The 18,179-nt window shown below is 37.1% G+C and overlaps 2 protein-coding genes across 5 annotated transcripts; one reads left to right on the top strand and one right to left on the bottom strand.

The window, feature by feature from the left end:
- Positions 1-624: 624 nt before the first annotated feature.
- Positions 625-6,750, bottom strand: golt1ba (golgi transport 1Ba). Its single transcript, XM_037243117.1, has 5 exons — positions 6,596-6,750; positions 5,516-5,607; positions 5,215-5,393; positions 3,783-3,864; positions 625-1,450 (listed from the first exon to the last, which is right to left on the bottom strand). Exons 1-5 carry the CDS (start codon positions 6,618-6,620, stop codon positions 1,412-1,414), a joined length of 417 nt encoding a protein of 138 aa, XP_037099012.1. The 5' UTR covers positions 6,621-6,750; the 3' UTR covers positions 625-1,411.
- Positions 6,307-17,957, top strand: recql (RecQ helicase-like). Of its 4 annotated transcripts, none has more exons than XM_037243115.1 (15): positions 6,307-6,331; positions 7,350-7,401; positions 8,033-8,257; positions 8,589-8,768; positions 8,859-8,965; positions 9,833-10,031; positions 10,096-10,262; positions 10,741-10,819; positions 10,897-11,045; positions 11,267-11,384; positions 11,465-11,603; positions 11,678-11,769; positions 12,388-12,604; positions 12,932-13,058; positions 17,291-17,957. In XM_037243115.1, exons 2-15 carry the CDS (start codon positions 7,377-7,379, stop codon positions 17,906-17,908), a joined length of 2,442 nt encoding a protein of 813 aa, XP_037099010.1. In that variant the 5' UTR covers positions 6,307-6,331; positions 7,350-7,376; the 3' UTR covers positions 17,909-17,957. The 4 variants fall into 4 exon arrangements, with proteins under 4 accessions (XP_037099010.1, XP_037099009.1, XP_037099008.1 ...); XM_037243114.1 differs by lacking the exon at positions 6,307-6,331 and adding an exon at positions 6,848-7,071; XM_037243113.1 differs by lacking the exon at positions 6,307-6,331 and adding an exon at positions 6,849-7,076.
- The last annotated feature ends 222 nt before the right edge of the window (positions 17,958-18,179 follow it).

The raw sequence follows: 18,179 nt of genomic DNA, 5'->3' as shown, positions 1-18,179 counted from the left end.
CAAAGGGCATACTGTCTCCCGTGTGGTTCTTGCAAATAAGTTAGAGGGAGCACCACTCTAACATGTACGTATGATTGGCTGAAAAGACGTATAAGGTACTGTGGTTGCCAAAATGGGATTGTAGTTAAAAAACGGACAATTTTTGCTCCGAAAACTTCTAAAAACAATGTGCAGTCGGTGATTATTTGATTTATTGACGCTTTCGACATTTCATTTTGATTTGTTTTTTTCTGAAATTGTTTTTAGAAGTTTTCTTCGCAAAAATCTTGACGTCATCAAACACCGGTCCGTGAAAATATTGTCTGACAAAAATCCAGTCCGTGGTGCTAAAAAGGTTGGGGACCGCTGCAGTGTAGTGGACTCCCACATACTCGCGATTCAGCAACTGCGTTTCATTTATTTGCAAATATGTCTCAGTGGTTTAATTCAGTTTATATTGTAACGTATGTGTACATGTAAATGGAAGAAAATCCAACCATGACAACAAAAGTAAAATAGATTCATGAAAGCGATTGTGTTCTATTTTCGATCTTCCACTCCATCACTGTAACAAACATACAAAAGTCCAGCAAGTCAAATTATTAGGTTTGTTTGTTTGTTATTCTTAAGAAATCAAGCGCCAGCAAATTTTCTTTCTTTAGTGACAAATATTTATACAAAATACTTTAAACACAATTTGTACAGTTCATTAATGGGGAAACTTTGTAGTAAATAAAACCCATTGATATGAAAAAAAAACCTACGTTGCCAAATATGAACATAAAGGACATGTAACTGAAACAAAAACATTTACAACGCTTGGTATTTGACCACAAAGCCATTCCTGTTGGCAATCCGCATGATTTACTTTCAAGATGCAGCGAGCAACTAAACAGTGGTGCAAGACAAAAGTGACCTCTTCATTTGCATCTTTTTTTAGATGTGCTTAACTCTACAAAATGAGACAAGTTGTTTACAGGGACTTTACAGTAAGCATTTCAGATCACCTCATAAATGTGTTTAATTCTTAAATACACATTCTCAAAGTGTAACTGAAAGGCTTATTTGTTAGATATCTTACGAGTTATTAGTTGCGAGACAAAAACAAACAGCGTCTCATAATAACAGCAAAAATAAAATGCTGCACTTAAAATATTTGTCGAATTTAAAGCAGAGGCACAAAAAGGACAATGCGGCAAAAACTGTCCACTATTCCTTCAATTGGGGAAGAAAAGCATGGTAACAGGTTGATGACCTATTATTGGGCAGTGATGACAGGCAAACAGAAGCAGTCTTTTTTCTTCTCCCGCCTGCGTCGGACTCGTTACTGAATAACCTGAGCAACTTGAAATCCTCTCCATCAGCAGACTGCGTTGCGTTGTTTAACCTGCTACGTTCAAACCGAGACTTATTTGCATACAAGATGTCAGTGTTATACCATGGTGTTGCCCTCGCTCGCTTTGTCCACATACTGAAAGAGAAGAAAGCAACTGTGTTGACTTTCAGTTTGGAACAACAACAACAAAAAATGATGGGACAAGCCACAGGGAAACTGGACAATCACAATAGACATTGTTCTGATTACCTCTATTCATTTTCTTAAAGACTTAATTGCATCTTAAGTATCAAAACAGAAGGACCAGCCTAAAAAAGGGACATTTTAAAGCACAAAGTATCACAATTTGTTATATTGAATTGTCAGTTAACTAGAGCTGTCAAAATTAGTCGATTAATCGACAAGTAATCAATTATCAATCAACAACGGTTATAATAATTGAGTCATCGTTTCAAGCTACTTTTTACCTTAGAATTGTCCAAATACTCAGATGTTATCTTCTCAACAGTAACAAACAAAGATTATCTTATGTGTTTAATCAAAATTTGCAGTGTGCCTTTACTGCAGAAAATAATAACCGCACTGGTAAGTGAATCAGTTTCAAAATGTTTGGCGAGTACAACATTAGTCCCTCGTGTGTTATTGTTTAATGGTTACTTAAATGTTTTTATCACTAAACGATACAAAATGTTTATTTGTTTATTTGAACAGTAAATGGGGAAAATGTCAACAAGTGCCATAAAAATATTCCACATTGACAGCCCAATAGTTAACTCATGATCATTACTTTAGAGTCATTTATTGTTTTTACATTACAATTGTATTCAAAAATTGCTATTGAAGGTAAAAGGATTAGTAATAAACCAGCTTCTTTTTTCAAAAGTTTGTCTCTCAGTCTCTGGTCATTTATAGAGACATTCAATTTAATTAATTTTTGTTAGACTGTTTTTGTCTGTATGCCTGTGTGCCTTAAAATTCAAAATTATACTCTCGGGATATACCGTATTGGCCCGAATATAAGACGACCCTGATTATAAAATGACCCCCTCTTTTTCAAGACTCAAGTTTGAAAAAAATACTTTTTGAACACCAAATTTAATTTTTATACAGAAAATAATTACAGTACAGCTGAAACAAATGATTATAACAATATATTCGAGAGAAAAAGCATGTTATTTTGCCTCATTCAAATCATGTAAAATCTGTCTATTACATCTTAATAGCTGAACATTTAAATAGGTAAATTAAAGTGCAATCACATTTGTAAATGAGTGGCTTTTGGTTTTTGAAATGTAAATAAACCAATCTACTGTGATAAAACAACAAAATTGCAATCACTGCATTAACCATCAAAGTGAAGTCTAACTGTAACTGTAGTCTTGAAACAAATCTGAATAAGGAAAAACATTGCAATAAAATAATGCAAACTGGTTTAAACTTGAGAGTAGCTGAGATCTGTCAGAACATCACTCCTCATAAACATCCTCTGCCTCGCTGTGCTCAGTGTCACTGTCCTCACATTTTCTGTTATCTCTTCTCTTATTTTCTTCTTTTTTCTTTCTTACTGCTATTTTTTATTTTTCTTCTTCGTGCTACCGCTATTTTTATGTTTATTCTTTGTGACAGGGGTTCGCTTTGGCCCGGGTAGTTAAGTTCAGCATTCACTTTAAAGATATGTGGCCCCATCTAGCGTTGTGAATTGGTATAATGTCTAGACCCCGAATGTAAGACGACCCCCACTTTTTTCAGTCTTATTTCAGTGCAAAAAACACCGTACGGTATTAAAATATATTGTACATAAAAACATAAAATATTGAATTAAAATATTATGTCCAAATGGCTATAAAAGTCTACACACCACAGGTAAAATGTCAAAAATGTGTTTTACAGTAAAAGCTTTTTTCTGAACTTTTTAAATTTTTTTACCATCTTTAATGTGAACTATGACCATGGAACTTAAAAAAAGTCAGTCTCCATGGATGCTTGGATGACTGCATATTGACTTTAATAACTCTGATTAATCGCCAATCAAGTTCAGAAGTTCTAATCACTTGAACCAAGTTGTAAAAATGGAAAGATTCAGCCATTTTAACAAGGGTGTGTTTTGTATCAACCTCTGATGACTGCATTACATGCATGCGAGGAAAATCAACAGTGACTGACCACAACTGCTGATTATCCTACGAAGGCTTTGAAAAACAAAAGCACAGAAACAGTCATCCCAATTGGATTTTTTTCTCCACACACACGCACCAGTCCTGGGGCATCTTCAATAAATTGAGTAACTTATTGCACCCGCTGAAATGAATAAGGTATCTTAATGACCACAGACTAAAGCACGCATTCACCCAGCGGTGTTTAATGCCCTTTTTAACAGTTGAGATATTTATATTTACAGTGTGGTTTATGTATAGTAGTGGAGGTGTTTGACCAGGTTGATGAATCAACTAAAAGGCACAAGACTTACTGCGCTGATGAAGGGCAGGTTTAGGATGGAGCCAAGGACCGGTATCCTTCTGATGAAGCCTATTACAACAGGGAAGAAGCCTCTAGACCGATGACACAAAAGAAAAAGTCAAAACAGAGACATAAGTGTTTGCATTTGCATTTTAATATCAGATTATTTTTTAAGGGCCTTCAAACAAACAATTATCGATTATTTGAATAATCCATGAATCTGTCGATTATTTTGTCAATTCAACAATGATTTGGATTAAAAAAAACATGTTCTAACTTCGTCCCAAAAAAATAAAAAAACTGCACATTAATTTTGAGTTTTGTGCACTAACAATAGGAAACAATTACGATTCTGTTACTGTAATGCTGATCATTGTTTTCCAAAGTAAATGCATCTGTTCTATTTTGATTCAACTCAATTCTAATGAATTTGCTTTCACGAAGGATGGCAAAGAGTGGAGAATATTAACTCAAACTTTCAAGCTAAAATTGAAAGGATTTGGGCAATTTAAAATTGCAAATGGTATCTAAACACTTAATTGACTATCAAAAATTATTATCGACTAATTTGGTCATCTTAATCAACACCTCTAAACACAAGCAATACTTTAATCTGTATTATGCTGTGGCCACAGTTACCTTGGAAAAGTAACTTAGTTATTTAACTGATTACACGACTTTAAAATGATTAGTTACTTGATTTTAAAAGAAACAGATTCCAAGTTACTTTAGTTAAATTCAACAGATTCGGACAACCCGCTTACCTTAGAATTGACTACTGGTTTTTAGGAGTACGTTTACACGTGTTTGCAAATACCGAGTTAAAAGTATTTATTCCACATTAGCAGTTCCACACAGTCCAGACTCGGGCTGCGCAACTCATCTAACTTTAATTACGATTACAACACTCCACGATTAAAAATCGGCATAATCGTAAAAAACTATTCTATAAAAAAAAAAAACACATTTTATAAAGTCTGTTTGGTCCAAGAGGAACTTACATTTCAACAAATTTGATTGATTGAATATTTTATAATATCTATTAATTTATTTATTATAATATACGATTATGACACTCCACAATTACAAAATTGGCATAATCGTAAAAGAACAATTCTATAAAATAAAATAACACATTTTATAGTCTGTTTGGTCCAAGAGGAACTTATATTTCAACAAATTTAAACTGATTTAATTTTTTTTAAAATTTTAAACAAATTCTTTGTATAAAAAAAAAGGATCATTTAAATAATCGTGATTTCAATTATAACCAAAATATCTTTTATTAATAATTTTTTTCATAATCAAGCAGCCCTAGTCCATACTCCAGATTCGGAATTTACACCACACTTTGCTCACGACATGCATGATCACTCTTAGCATATTTTGATCATATTTGTGTAGTTGAAGTGCAGGTTTCACTGTTTGCGGTGTCCTCTTACCTGAACAAGAGGAAAAATCCATAGACCTCCAGCACAACACCAATTATGGGCCAGCCAATTAGCACCACAAGCACACCTCCTAAGAAGAAACTGGTGGCTTTCATTTTGTGCTTTTGGAAAAAGAAGCGGAAAGTCCTCTCGAGGCCAATGACAAACGCAAGTCCAGCAACAAATAGGATCTAGTGGACAAAAAAATTAAGCGTATTGTATATTACATAAGCCTGTATAGGATTAAACCTATACTGAATGTAAAATGGTAAACAAATACAGTAAAGACATTCAATGGAACATACAAACTCACATTTCCAATTGCCAGAAGTGCTTTGTCAAAGAACAAGATCATCCCAAAGAAGAGGAAAAACACACCAAAGCCTGTTAATCCCATTCCGATTTCTGTAGGGCACACGCACACATACACAGTCGCGTTCAATTTTCTTGACAGAAAAAAAAAAACTGTTAATGTGCAACAGAACTCTTAGTGCGTGTTGACAGGGGTTTAGCTCAGGTGAAGTTTTTTTTTTTTTTTTTTTTAAATGCACATTTTTAAATGCAACATTTTTTATTAAACAATTGCTGCTGACTACATAGCATTTTATAGAAAAGCTACCAAATAAAGCCCTAACACAATAATGAATAATATTCATTCATATATTATATTTATAATAATACAGTAGTTTGAAGCCTCAAGTCAAACAATTTGAACTCCAATCCACTGTTTTTGCGTTTCTGATCATTAATGCAAATGAGTATTTTATATTTTAGGACAATTCAACAATTGAAGTAAAAATCAAGCAACCAGAAGGTGAACAATTTGATATTTCATCCCAAACACCTTATGACCACTTTATGACTTATTAAATTTCTGAGATATTTTTTTTCTATCTAGAAGACAAACAAAAATAAGTCTTAAACTATTAACAGTACATACAACACATCTGCGCGCCGGGTTTTCTATTTGCAAGCACTGTTTAAAAAAAAGAAAGCATTTTGAATACATCCATCTTCCACCAATAAAAATTAGAATGCTCACTCACACCAGCTAAACTGGAACTCAAGCTTACTCCACTGGTACAACAACTTTTTACAAAAAGGCAGAACATCTCTACATCGGAAAAATGTAGGATACATGATTGTTTTTCTTTGTGTATCCCTGTAAAACGCAAACGTAAAATACTTTGATAATTGAAATAGACTATAATCCGAATTTATTCAGTAAATCCAGAAACAAAGCGATTATTGCACGAAACAAATTCACTGAAGTGGAACGTAGGCACGAAAAATAAGAGCTAGATTAGCCTCAAATGCTAACAGCTAGCTCAAGACGCCGGGTGCGTACAAAAGAGTGAAAGCTATTTGAATCATCAGCAACAGAAAGCCTTACTTTGCGAGTCCGTCAAGGAAATCATCTTGGCACTAATTTGACCAGTGAGTGTAAAATGGAACGAAAAAATTGAAGTGGTTCATGTAAGAATCTTAAGATTGCCAGCTGCCACTGCAGCAACAGCCACGTCTTCCGGAAACACAACCTCGCCCCATGACAACTTCCGGGAGAACATCGCGTTGCCTTCAAGGCATAATAAAAAAAACAAAATAATAGTGCTTTTCTTAAGTTAGCAACCGCATTTTGGTAACTCTATGGAGTCGGTCAGTCACACCACAAATAAAAGCATCTATTTTAGATATACATTTTTACCAAAACTACAAGCATGTAGTTGCAGTTGTTGAATCGATGCAGACAAAAGTCTGCTTGGTAACCTTGGAGACAGAACGCAGGGCACACAAAACTCTCTTGAAGGGTCCAACCATAGTAACCGTGGGTTCGCCAACAAGGAAAACGCTCTGAACAGTGTTTGAATGGTCAGGTCTATTATTAGACATTCCTTTTCTACATTTGGTGTATTTCTGTATTATTAGTTGATTTTTAGTATAGGAGGCGCTTTGTTCAATATCAAAAATTACTTTTCGTAACGTGATGCTACTTTAGCTAACTTGCTGGTTAATGTATTATTTCGTCGAATTACAGTTACAGTAGTCGTATTCAAAAGCTTTTCAATGTTCTTTTTTTTAACTAAATGCTAAACCTTGACCATTATTCAGTATGACGTAATAATTCCACCCTGCTAATTTTTTTTCAGGATTCAGATTTATGATTTTGGTACATCATGGATGGTGTGGGTCAGACAAATGGTGAGTTTTGATATGTTAAGTAACCCCCCTAAAAAACATTGTCCATGCTGTTTGTTTGTGGCAGGTGGCAAGAGAATCTAATAGGGACACAAGAGAGGCATAATAAACCCTGAAGGTGTTAGCCTCAGAGGATAAACACGTGCAGGTGCAAGACTTGGCTACTTATCGTTGCAACAAACTGCATGAGAAGGAATTGCCTTCAATATATTTTGGTATTGTCAAACTACAGTAATAGTAAAAGAGGTTCACAATAATCTTTACTTATTTAATTTTTATTCAACCAGGTTAGCGGTGGTGGCTTTAGATAAAGTTACCCTCGCCATTAAACATCAAATAGCTAAAAAAAAATACTTCTAACAGCGTTTCTCACAAGTTGTCACACTACACTTTTATTGCTTGATTGATGGCGTGGTTGGAGGCAACCATTTTGTTTTCTTAGAATGAGTGGTAGCAGTGTTAGTGACTTTTACACTGCTCTACATAGTTTGGAGACAAAATTTACGATACAAATTTAAATTAAGTATTGATAGATTCATTTCCCTGAAACAAAAAGGAGAACCAAAAGAATGAATCAATGGAATTAATTTCATTTTCTGTAACATTTCACATTTATTTTATCATTATGTTTCAGATGTTCAGGCAGAGCTGGACTCTGTGGAAGCCGAGCTGGAGCTGGTGGAGCTGCAGATAGCAGAGCTCCTTGAAAAGAAAACTGAATTGAATTCTCGCAAGACTGTGCTCCTGTGCAAGCTGGAGGAGGTGTGCGATGTTGCATCTGCATCGTCTTCGTCCAGCCAGTCTTCCACAACTGGCTCTGAAATGAGTAAAGAGGAAATGCAGCAATACGATGGCACAGGTACACAATGACACTTCTTACCATACACCACTTGAAAAATATTTGTTTTAATATCTCAGCATTTAAGAAGACATTGCACATTTTATCATATGTCTAAATAATGAAATCGCACTTTTAAAATGACCAAACTCTCTGCTTAGACGTGACTGTGCACACTAGTGACATCTGGCGGTTAATTTGTTGAACTACCTACAAAAGCCACAAAATGGCTATGGGAGTATTATTCAAGTGAATTGTATGAATTAATACCCTCTATTATTACGCCCAAAAATAATTTGGAGGGCAACCAGCTACATTTTCTTCATCTGAAACAATGTTTCCCCGTTTTTAGAGTTTGCTTGGTCCAAAGATGTGACGCGGCACCTGAAGGATTCATTCCACCTTTCCAAGTTCAGACCCCTGCAGCTGAGGGCCATCAATCTGACACTGTCTGGAAAAGATCTATTTTTGGTGATGCCCACAGGCAGAGGGAAAAGCCTTTGCTATCAGCTACCTGCGATGTGTTCCGACGGTATGCTAACACCCAAAGCACATAGTGGATTTTCTTTTAAGTCTTGATAAAATGCTGTAATGATGTAAACAACATTTGTGTCCATGATAGGCTTTACACTGGTTGTGACTCCTCTGGTGTCGCTGATGGAGGATCAGCTCATGTACCTAAACTCCATCAACGCTGCAGCAGAAATGCTCAATGCTTCTAGTAGCAAGGTGGTAACTTGGAGTCATATTTCAGTTCATCATCTCGAACAGTTAAGCTTTTTTTGTCGTATGGCTCAGCGTTTTTGGTCGACAACAGTAAAGAACCCATTAGCTTTACTGTACCGTTGTCTCATCAGATCACAGGCGATAGTTCTGCGATCCGTCTATTTAATCTATGGGCTTTTCTGTGCATTATCTGTAGGAGAGGCTCCTTAAATTAGAGTTGTTAACTTAATAAAAACTCAGACTTTAAGCTGCACTACGACAACCTCACAAAATTCTACAGCAAACACAAGTCGGTAAGTCATAAATTAGATGACAACAATAATTGAAATAAATCTTGCGTCATCACACTTGAGACATTCAACAGTGACACTTGAGAGGAAATGTTTTCACTTAGAGTTGCAAATTTTTTCTAGGCCTGTCACTATCGTATATTTTTAGAATCTTTTATTTCAATCAAAAAATTTATTGCAATTTTATTTGCGTTAGTGTATTAAAACATTATTCTCTAATTAATGTTTTTTAACAAATGATTTGGTATTATTTAGTGATTAAAAACCACTAAACAACAGTTTTGCAATATTACACTAGTAAGATTGATGGTCATTGTTTTCCAAAGTAAAAGTAGTAGTAGTAATAAAAGTAGTTTGCAAATGTCTTCTTTTGATTACACACAAAATATAAATCAGTCTGCTTTCATGAAGAACTAGAGAAGTCAGAATTATTACATTTGGCAGGCTGAAGCCGGAGAGTTTTGACAATTTTTGGTTAAATAATATCTCTAAACAATTACTTGATTATTAAAATACGATAATCCACAACAAAATATCCAAGTTCGAACTGTCCGATGTATTTTTGTATTTGTATTTACAGGAGCACACTAAGAGCATTTTAGCTGGCATGATTGACAAGAAGCCCCCATTTAAGCTTTTGTACGTGACACCCGAGAAAATTGCCAAAAGCAAGATGTTTATGTCTCGCCTGGACAAAGCCAACAATGCAAATCTCCTGAGTCGTATCGCTGTCGATGAGGTGCACTGCTGCAGCCAGTGGGGACATGACTTCAGACCAGGTAATGCGTTTTACATCACGTGGTGAAGGGGAGGCCATTCAGAGTTTGAGTTTTTCTTCTTCAGATTACAAACTGTTGGGCATCCTGAAGAGGCAGTTTCCGAAGGTCCCGGTGATTGGACTCACAGCTACAGCGACCACCAGCATCCTCAAGGACTGTGCTAAGATCCTGTGTGTGCCAAAGCCAATCTCACTCACAGCCTCGTTCAACCGCATCAATCTCTATTATGAGGTAAAGATTCAAGCTTCAAGAAGATTCAAGAATTTGTATTGGCCATGTTTGAGCATGCCAAACAAGGAATTTGACTTTGGTACATCTCAGCCTCTGTTCAACATTTAAGTGACTAACAACACTCAGGACATGTGCGGAAATTGACAGCTGCACTTGTTCGAATCAATTTATCAAATCCAACCAACATGAAGTGCAATGAATTATTATGATCATTTATTTTTCCCACAAAAATCAACTCATATTTTAATATTGTTGAGCCTGCCATCTAGTGGTGAATGCTGATATTACAGTATAAAACTACAGTTGACCCCTGCATTTTGGCACACTTAGATTTGACTATTCTCAGATTTTTTTATAAAAAAAAGAAAAAACACAAACGTATTGATACCCTTAATTTTCTTCACTTCTGCAACCTATATGCATTTTATTTTCAGTGATAATCTGTTGATGAACCACTAAACATCTTTACGTCTCTTAGCTTCGTGCCAAAGTTACTGACGAGGCGTTAATAAACGACATTGCCTCGCTGATAAAGAATCGATACAAGGACCAGTCAGGTACTGCAGTGAATTAGACTAGAAAACAAAATAAAAATGTCTTTACATGTAAATATGATTTTCTTTTCACACCACAGGAATCATATACGTGTTCTCTCAGAAGGACGCAGAGTCTGTGTCCTCTGAACTCCAACAGAGGGACATCCTAACTGCTCCCTACCATGCCAGCTTGAACCCTGATGATAAGTCTCAAACTCATCGCAAGTGGGCCTCCGGCAAAGTGCAGGTATTGGTTAATTTAGAGCGCATTCCAACGTGATTTATAACCCCATGCGCACTATAACCCAGTGTGCCCGATTTATGAAATTTTCCTAAATTAGACATGAGACTGTGCCTTATGTGCTTTATAAATCTGAAAAATACGGTTCAAATAATTTTGAATTTTGCCGTCAGCCACCGTATAAGGAGTAACACTGACTGAAGCTGAAAAGAAGTCTATGTTTATAGGTGGTGGTAGCTACAGTGGCATTTGGCATGGGAATAGACAAGCCTGATGTCAGGTTTGTCATCCATCACACCATGAGCAAGTCAGTTGAAAACTACTATCAAGAGAGTGGACGGGCAGGTACGGTAATTTAAAAAGTATATATATTATATATAATGTAATATATGTGATGTAATGTTTGCTTTTCAAAATGTCTCCAGGTCGAGACGATCTCCCAGCTGACTGTATCATCTACTATGGCTTTTCTGACATCTTCCGCATCAGCTCAATGGTAGTAATGGAAAATGTTGGTCAACAGAAGCTGAATCAGATGGTGACCTACTGCCAGAATGTTGACAGGTAACACCTTCAGCCTCTCTTAGTTCCTTACATGATGTTCGATAGATCACGTGATCTCTCTTTGCGCTTGGCAGGTGTCGTCGCTCTCTATTGGCTGTTCATTTTGACGAAGTGTGGGACGAGAAACAATGCAACCAGATGTGTGATATATGCCGCAATGCAAAAGGTTTGTGTGTGAGAGGTGATAAGTCAGTCAGAGCCAATTATGTTTTTAAGAGTTTGATAATCATGTGAAATCCAGCCCCTGAGGAGGTTAGCTTCTTAAGACTGCAACGTCTTCCTGAAATCCCATCAAAGCGCCTTATCCTTAGCAGCTGAGTTCTTTAATAATTTTCAAAGGAATGCCCACTTGCTCTTAGCTGCTAATAAAATTTGCATTAAGGGTGACGGAGGTAGAATAAAAGCCACTTTTTTCATATATTAATATTAAAATGTGCAATTAATTTTCTGTTTTTTTATTTTAATTTCTTTTTAATATGGTTCAATATATTTCATAGTTTTAGAACTTTTAATTTCAGTATATCTGTTAAAATGCCATATTCTTGTTTTAAAACTATAGACCTACACGTTCAAACCTTTTAGCACCTTTATTCATGCGAGTTGTGACTTGTACAACATAATTGGAAAACTATTGGTGGCAGGGATGTAAACAAGAAAATTAAAAATAATAGTGTTTCATAAGTACTGGAAATCTACCCAAAACTGATTTAAAAATTTGAGAAAGAAAAGTATTTTGTAACTTTTATACAACAACCAATCCTGACCAGCATCATTCCACTTTCAGATGTCATATCTGTGGACATTACCCACCATGCCAGGCAAGTGGTGCAGATTTTGGAACTGGCAGAATCCACGGATGAGAAGCTAACTCCTCTAAAGTTGGTGGAGGCCTGGATGGGGAGGGGCCCCACAAAGCACAGGAAGTTAATGAAGATCACTACGCTGTCTCGAGCACAAGCTGAGGATGTGATTGTCTACCTGCTGCTCCAAGGCTACCTCAGGTTACATGTCACATTGTGGAATAGCAATGACTTGACGGTCAAAAATCATATAGTCCAAACTTATTGTCCAAAAAATACGATAATACAGTTAACGGTACCTATCTAATCTATTTGATCTATCTATTCAGTATAAATACTTTAAAACCCTGAATATTGCTAATGTTTGGGTTTTAAAATTGTTATTGTGAAAGTAAAAGTCACTGTCACTGATACCACCCAAAGGCAAATGAAAAAAAAAAAAGTGATCTTCGAGTTCATTTATGGGGGGGGGGGGTTCCTTCCTCTTTAATAAATCTATCATTTCATTGTTTGCTCTCCATTTTCTAGGGAGGATTTCAGTTTCACTCCATACACCACCCACTTTTACCTCCTGCTGGGCCGCAAAGCTCCCCTGCTGAAGAGTCAAACACACATGCTGAGCATGAAGATGCAGGCAAATTTGTGTTCTTCATCGGTGAGTTAAAATCGTTCCAAAGTATCACATATGCATGCTCATTTACCTGATTTACTGTATTTCTGATCTTTTCTTAACACCTCTTAATTAAAAGAAAATCCAAGATATCAACAATATTACTGTGAAAAACAATATGGGACACAAAACAATGGGCACTTTGATTAGCAAATATATATACCGTATTTTCCGCACCATAAGGCGCAATTAACAGCCTTTAATTTGGTCAAAACAAGGTGCGGCTTTTGTGTGTGTACCGAATTCCAAAATCTGTAAAGTTGTTTTGGTTGTTCCCGTAATATACAGGCGCAATATGTAGACCCGATGAACCAATTAGGATATTACGTTTTACGTAGATCGGGGCAAAAAAAAACAATCAGAGCTGTACATAACACATAGTACCTCCGCCACCATTGATAAATTAATACTATCGTTTGTGCAAAATATTAAAGTTGTTCTGTGTGGCTTCCGCATGCGCTCTATAATGCGGTGCGTCCTGTGGATTTAATACAGAAAAGCTCCCAGAATTGAGTCCGTGCATTTTAACCCGAAGCGCCTTACGGTGCGGAAAATACAGTACACAATACTTTATATTTACCATAATTTCTTGCACTAATTTCAGTCATGAAAAGCAGCAAAAAAAATCAGGTTTTGTGTATGAAGCCTGACGGTAAATAAACTTTTTAATTTAATTTGAATTCAGATGACTATTGGTAGACTAAAATGTATCTTTTATGAAAAACATATTGTATCAATTAAATTTTATTAAATTGTAATTGTTTCTTGTAATGCATTAGTTACATGAATTTAATTAATTATTTTACAAATACCATTTGCCCCGCTCGGAAGCCATCATGACAAAATAACTTTAAAATAGTTTCTATAAAGCGACTTAATCTCACCGCTGAGTTGAAGTACTCCAAATACTACGATAGCCACACTATCCACACAAGAACAATAAATATGTAAAATTTTTGTCAATTGACACGGCAGTTGTTAATCACTAACTAAAATAAGAAGTGCGGACACTTCAAACCATTTTCCAGTTAATGTCACTCTGATTTTCATGCTCCTCTTAACCTTTTTACTCTCCTGTGTTTGTGATTACAGTTTTGTCACATTTAATGACATTTTCCCCTCATGTTTTCTCTAACCACTTTCTTCCGACCTTTGTGTGTATTTGTACGGGTTTTTTTTCTCATCAATTTCACATTAGAATGTCTCACATTTTCGAAGGCCTGAGTCCAGGTAAGTCACCGCTGGTGCTCAAATGCTGCCTTGTTTTGACTTTTGTGTATATTTCATTGTGTTTTATTAGTTACATTGTATGAAGTCACAAGCAGCGGCTTTTCATTAGTTCTTAACATGATTAATCATGTATAAATCCAATGTAGCTGATTTAGATGCCGTATTTTCGGACTAAAAGTCGCTCCGGAATATAGGTCCCATTAGCCATAAAATGCACAATAACAGACATGAACGAGCAACAGGCTAAACGATAGGTATGCTAACGTGACAAACGAAGAGCTGAGAACGGGCCTGACGTAACATTCAGAGTTATTCAAAAAACTAAAAAATAACACATTTATAAAACCATCTGTCACTCCAAATCATTAAATCCATCGATTGTCCTTTATGTCAACATAAATGCGCGCCGCTGACGGCGGTTGCACTTCAAAATATTCCACAGGCCCATATAATGATATATAAATTATATATCAAATAACTATTATATAAGCAATAATGTTATCAAACCATCTGTGTCACTCCAAATCATTAAATCCATCGATCGTCCTTTATATCAACAATGCTGGCCGGGTGTGCGCAGCTGACTGCGCTTGCACTTCAAAATATTCCACAGGCCCATATAACGATATATAAATTAGATATCAAATAACTATTATATAAGCAATAATATTATCAAACCATCTGTGTCACTCCAAATCATTAAATCCATCGATCAAATTCCTCGTCCTTTGTCAACAACGCCGCGCGTGCGCCCTGACGTCAGCATCGTCGTTATTCCACAGATCTCGTATATAACTATATTGTAGCGTTAACAAAGTACAAGGAAAGACGTGGGTTTGGTAAACGGCTCTTTATTTAACAAAACAAACTTCCAGGCGTGTGGCGGCGTGGACTTCCATCCTCGGAGGTGGCACTTCCAGCCACGGAGGTGGAAGAGAGCTCCATAGAATAGGACCGGGCGTGCGTAAGAGCCATGTCCGAGCCCCATCCACCGTCCCCGGACAGCCACCCGGCCGAGCGCCGTCCCCCGACTTCCATCCACGGAGGTGAAAGAGAGCTCCGTAGAGGAGGACCGGGCGTGCGTAAAAGCCATAATAGTTTTTCAAACCTTGTGTGTCACTCCAAATCATTAAATCCTTCAAACTCTTCGTCCTCCGTGTCACTTACAAACAAAGCCGCTAATGATGCCGGTAGTACGTGGGGCCCTTCGTCATCTTCGTCATCCCGTGATGGAATCTTTGTCCTTTATGTAAACAAGCGCCGCGACGCTGACGTCTCTTGAAATTCAAATTACAATAATCCCTTGCTACATCGCGGTTCATTTATCGCAGTTTCACCTTTTTTTTTTTTTTTTTGGGAATTTTGAAAATGTGTGAAAAAAATCACATATAAGTCGCTCCTCAGTATAAGTCGCCCCCCCCCCACCCAAACTATGAAAAAAACTGCGACTTATAGTCCGAAAAATACGGTAATTATTAATCACCATACTCTGTCTTCTTGATTTCATACCAAGCTCCACCACCTGGTAATAACACTGCATTTATCAAAGTGGCGATAATTGTTGTCAAGGGATTGCTAAACTGAGCCAATGGTTTAATTAGGCATCATTTCATCTATCAATGTAACAGTGTTAGTTTACACAGTATCCATCTTTAAAATGATCTTTCATCATATCATCAGCTTGGGCAAAAACAAACCAGTACAATGCCAGTTCTGTGAGTCATACATTTATCGTATTTTTTTCAAATAGGCATCCGCTGTCATATAGAGTCCATTCCCTAATTCATCACCTCTTTGTTGGCAATTTGAAAAGGTTCCACTATAATTGTGGTCAGAATATTTTTTTTCGAATCTGAATTACACACAGTAACTAAAATATGTATCCAGGCTCAGACAACAACTAAATATTTTATTAGGTGGTGTGGATGATTCTATAAAATGTCCAGGATTTACAACCCCAAGATGGATAGGAATAATTTCAATCTTCAAGAGAATGTCCATGAAACACTTTTTCTTGAGATTTACACACATTTGGAAATTCTTTTGGAGCCTTTTCTGAACAAGATCATCAGTTCAAGCAATTGCAGCTAACTTATGAATCGTCAAGTTGAAATGAAAAGGAAGCGAATTTGGATGGTCAAGACCAATCCAGAAACCGCAAAGGGTCAAGTCTGCTATAAACTGGAAAGCATGGGCTGTGTTTTGTGCTCGGACAAGACTAATATTCATCTATTTGGCAACAAAAAAATAATCACAGCATGTTTGTAAGCGTCAAGGTGATCACATTTACACTCCAAATGCTCAGTTTAGCAATCTTTTTTTTTTTGTCTTTGGGCTGGTACTCTGTTGGGTTGGTACCTATAGGATCTTGAATCCCTTTCGGGTAAAGATTGTCGTCATTAATGGCCAACAGGTAAAAACACAGACAGACCGGGGAAAAGCCAAAGTGCTAAAGGGATCAGATCAGAGTGATGGAGAAGCTCCAGTGTCCAAGAAAGTCAAGAAAGAGCTCACATAGTATCCCCCTCCCCATCCCATCCTGAGGAGAAACTGACTAAGTACAGTCCATTTTATTTTTGTTCATCTGCTCATCGCATGGCAATCAACAGACACTGGAATGATTCAACTTTAAGAATTAAATGACCAATTGGCGCAGAGAAGCAATTATTATTCTTGGAGCATGCTTGTCTGAAATTGGATGCTGCTTGGTTTCTTAATGCCTCCAGTATGGATAAATTGGCAAAACAATTTCAGACATATTCCAAAATACTGAAGCCTTCCTACTAGAATCGAAATATGGAATCCCAGACACTAACATCACTAACATTTTATTAATCACAATTACTCTGTTTACACTATATAATGAATCATTGCTATCCCCAGTTTTAACACCTCTTGAATGCTGTGCTGTGTCTTTAACGCAACAAACACAATTTCTTGATACAGATTCGATAGTTCGACACTAACACTGATTTCTGTTATGACAGGATGTGGCAGCTCCCAGCAAGATCATTGATAAGATCTTTTACTCCTTTGTAAAAGAAAACAGCTGTCCCCCCCAATCGAAGCAGAAACAATTTAAAGCACACAAGAACCTGGCAAGGAAACCTAATACAAACCCAGCTGATGAGACCGACAGTTATGCTGGTGAAGAAGACAAGGGGACGGATATGCCTCATCACGTAGTTGAAGTGAATGTTGAAATTAATGCACCAGCTACGTCTTGTTCTAAACGTAAATCCACCACCCCTCAAAGAGCGAGAAAGAAACCCCACGCAAATTCATCGCCCGTGGTTGTTCCGGCTCCATTTAAAGTTGCTGACCCACCTTCTTACACAGTCCCCAGCTCTCCCTCCCAGGCCTCCTTTATTTCCGAAACTGCAGCCGAGGAGCTGTGTGATCTACAGAACTACTACAGGAATCAGCTACGGAGAATCAACTACATCTCCCATGAGTATCTGGGGCAGCCCGATGAGTCGGGGCTGCTGGCTTGTATCCGGGAACCTTTAAAGTCCTTGCGACTTCCCCGCAGGATGACCATCACCCAGACGGCCCGCAGCTTGTGGACTCGTGTCAGCAGTCGGAGGAAACTGGTCCACCGGTGAGCATGGAAGCACGGGTTTCTGTTGTAATAAAATTAAGAAGCACACAGAATCTATGCAATAATTTGGAATATAATATCAACTCAAATGGTTAAGTAGAATCATAGGCGTTTGTTGAAATTCAACGTTTTGTGTACTGGGTGCCAGGTTCCCATTGGGACCAGAGGCGTAGCCAAGCCGGGGCGAGCCGGGGCGGCGCCCCGGTTAGGACTCCCTGCGCCCCGGTTGGAAAAAAAAAAAAAAATCGAGCTTTTTCGATTCTTCATTTTCATGC

This window comes from Syngnathus acus, chromosome 23 (genome assembly GCF_901709675.1).
Source record: "Syngnathus acus chromosome 23, fSynAcu1.2, whole genome shotgun sequence".
In the NCBI taxonomy this organism is placed as follows: Eukaryota; Metazoa; Chordata; class Actinopteri; order Syngnathiformes; family Syngnathidae; genus Syngnathus; species Syngnathus acus.
This window is presented reverse-complemented; position numbering and strand designations above follow the sequence as displayed.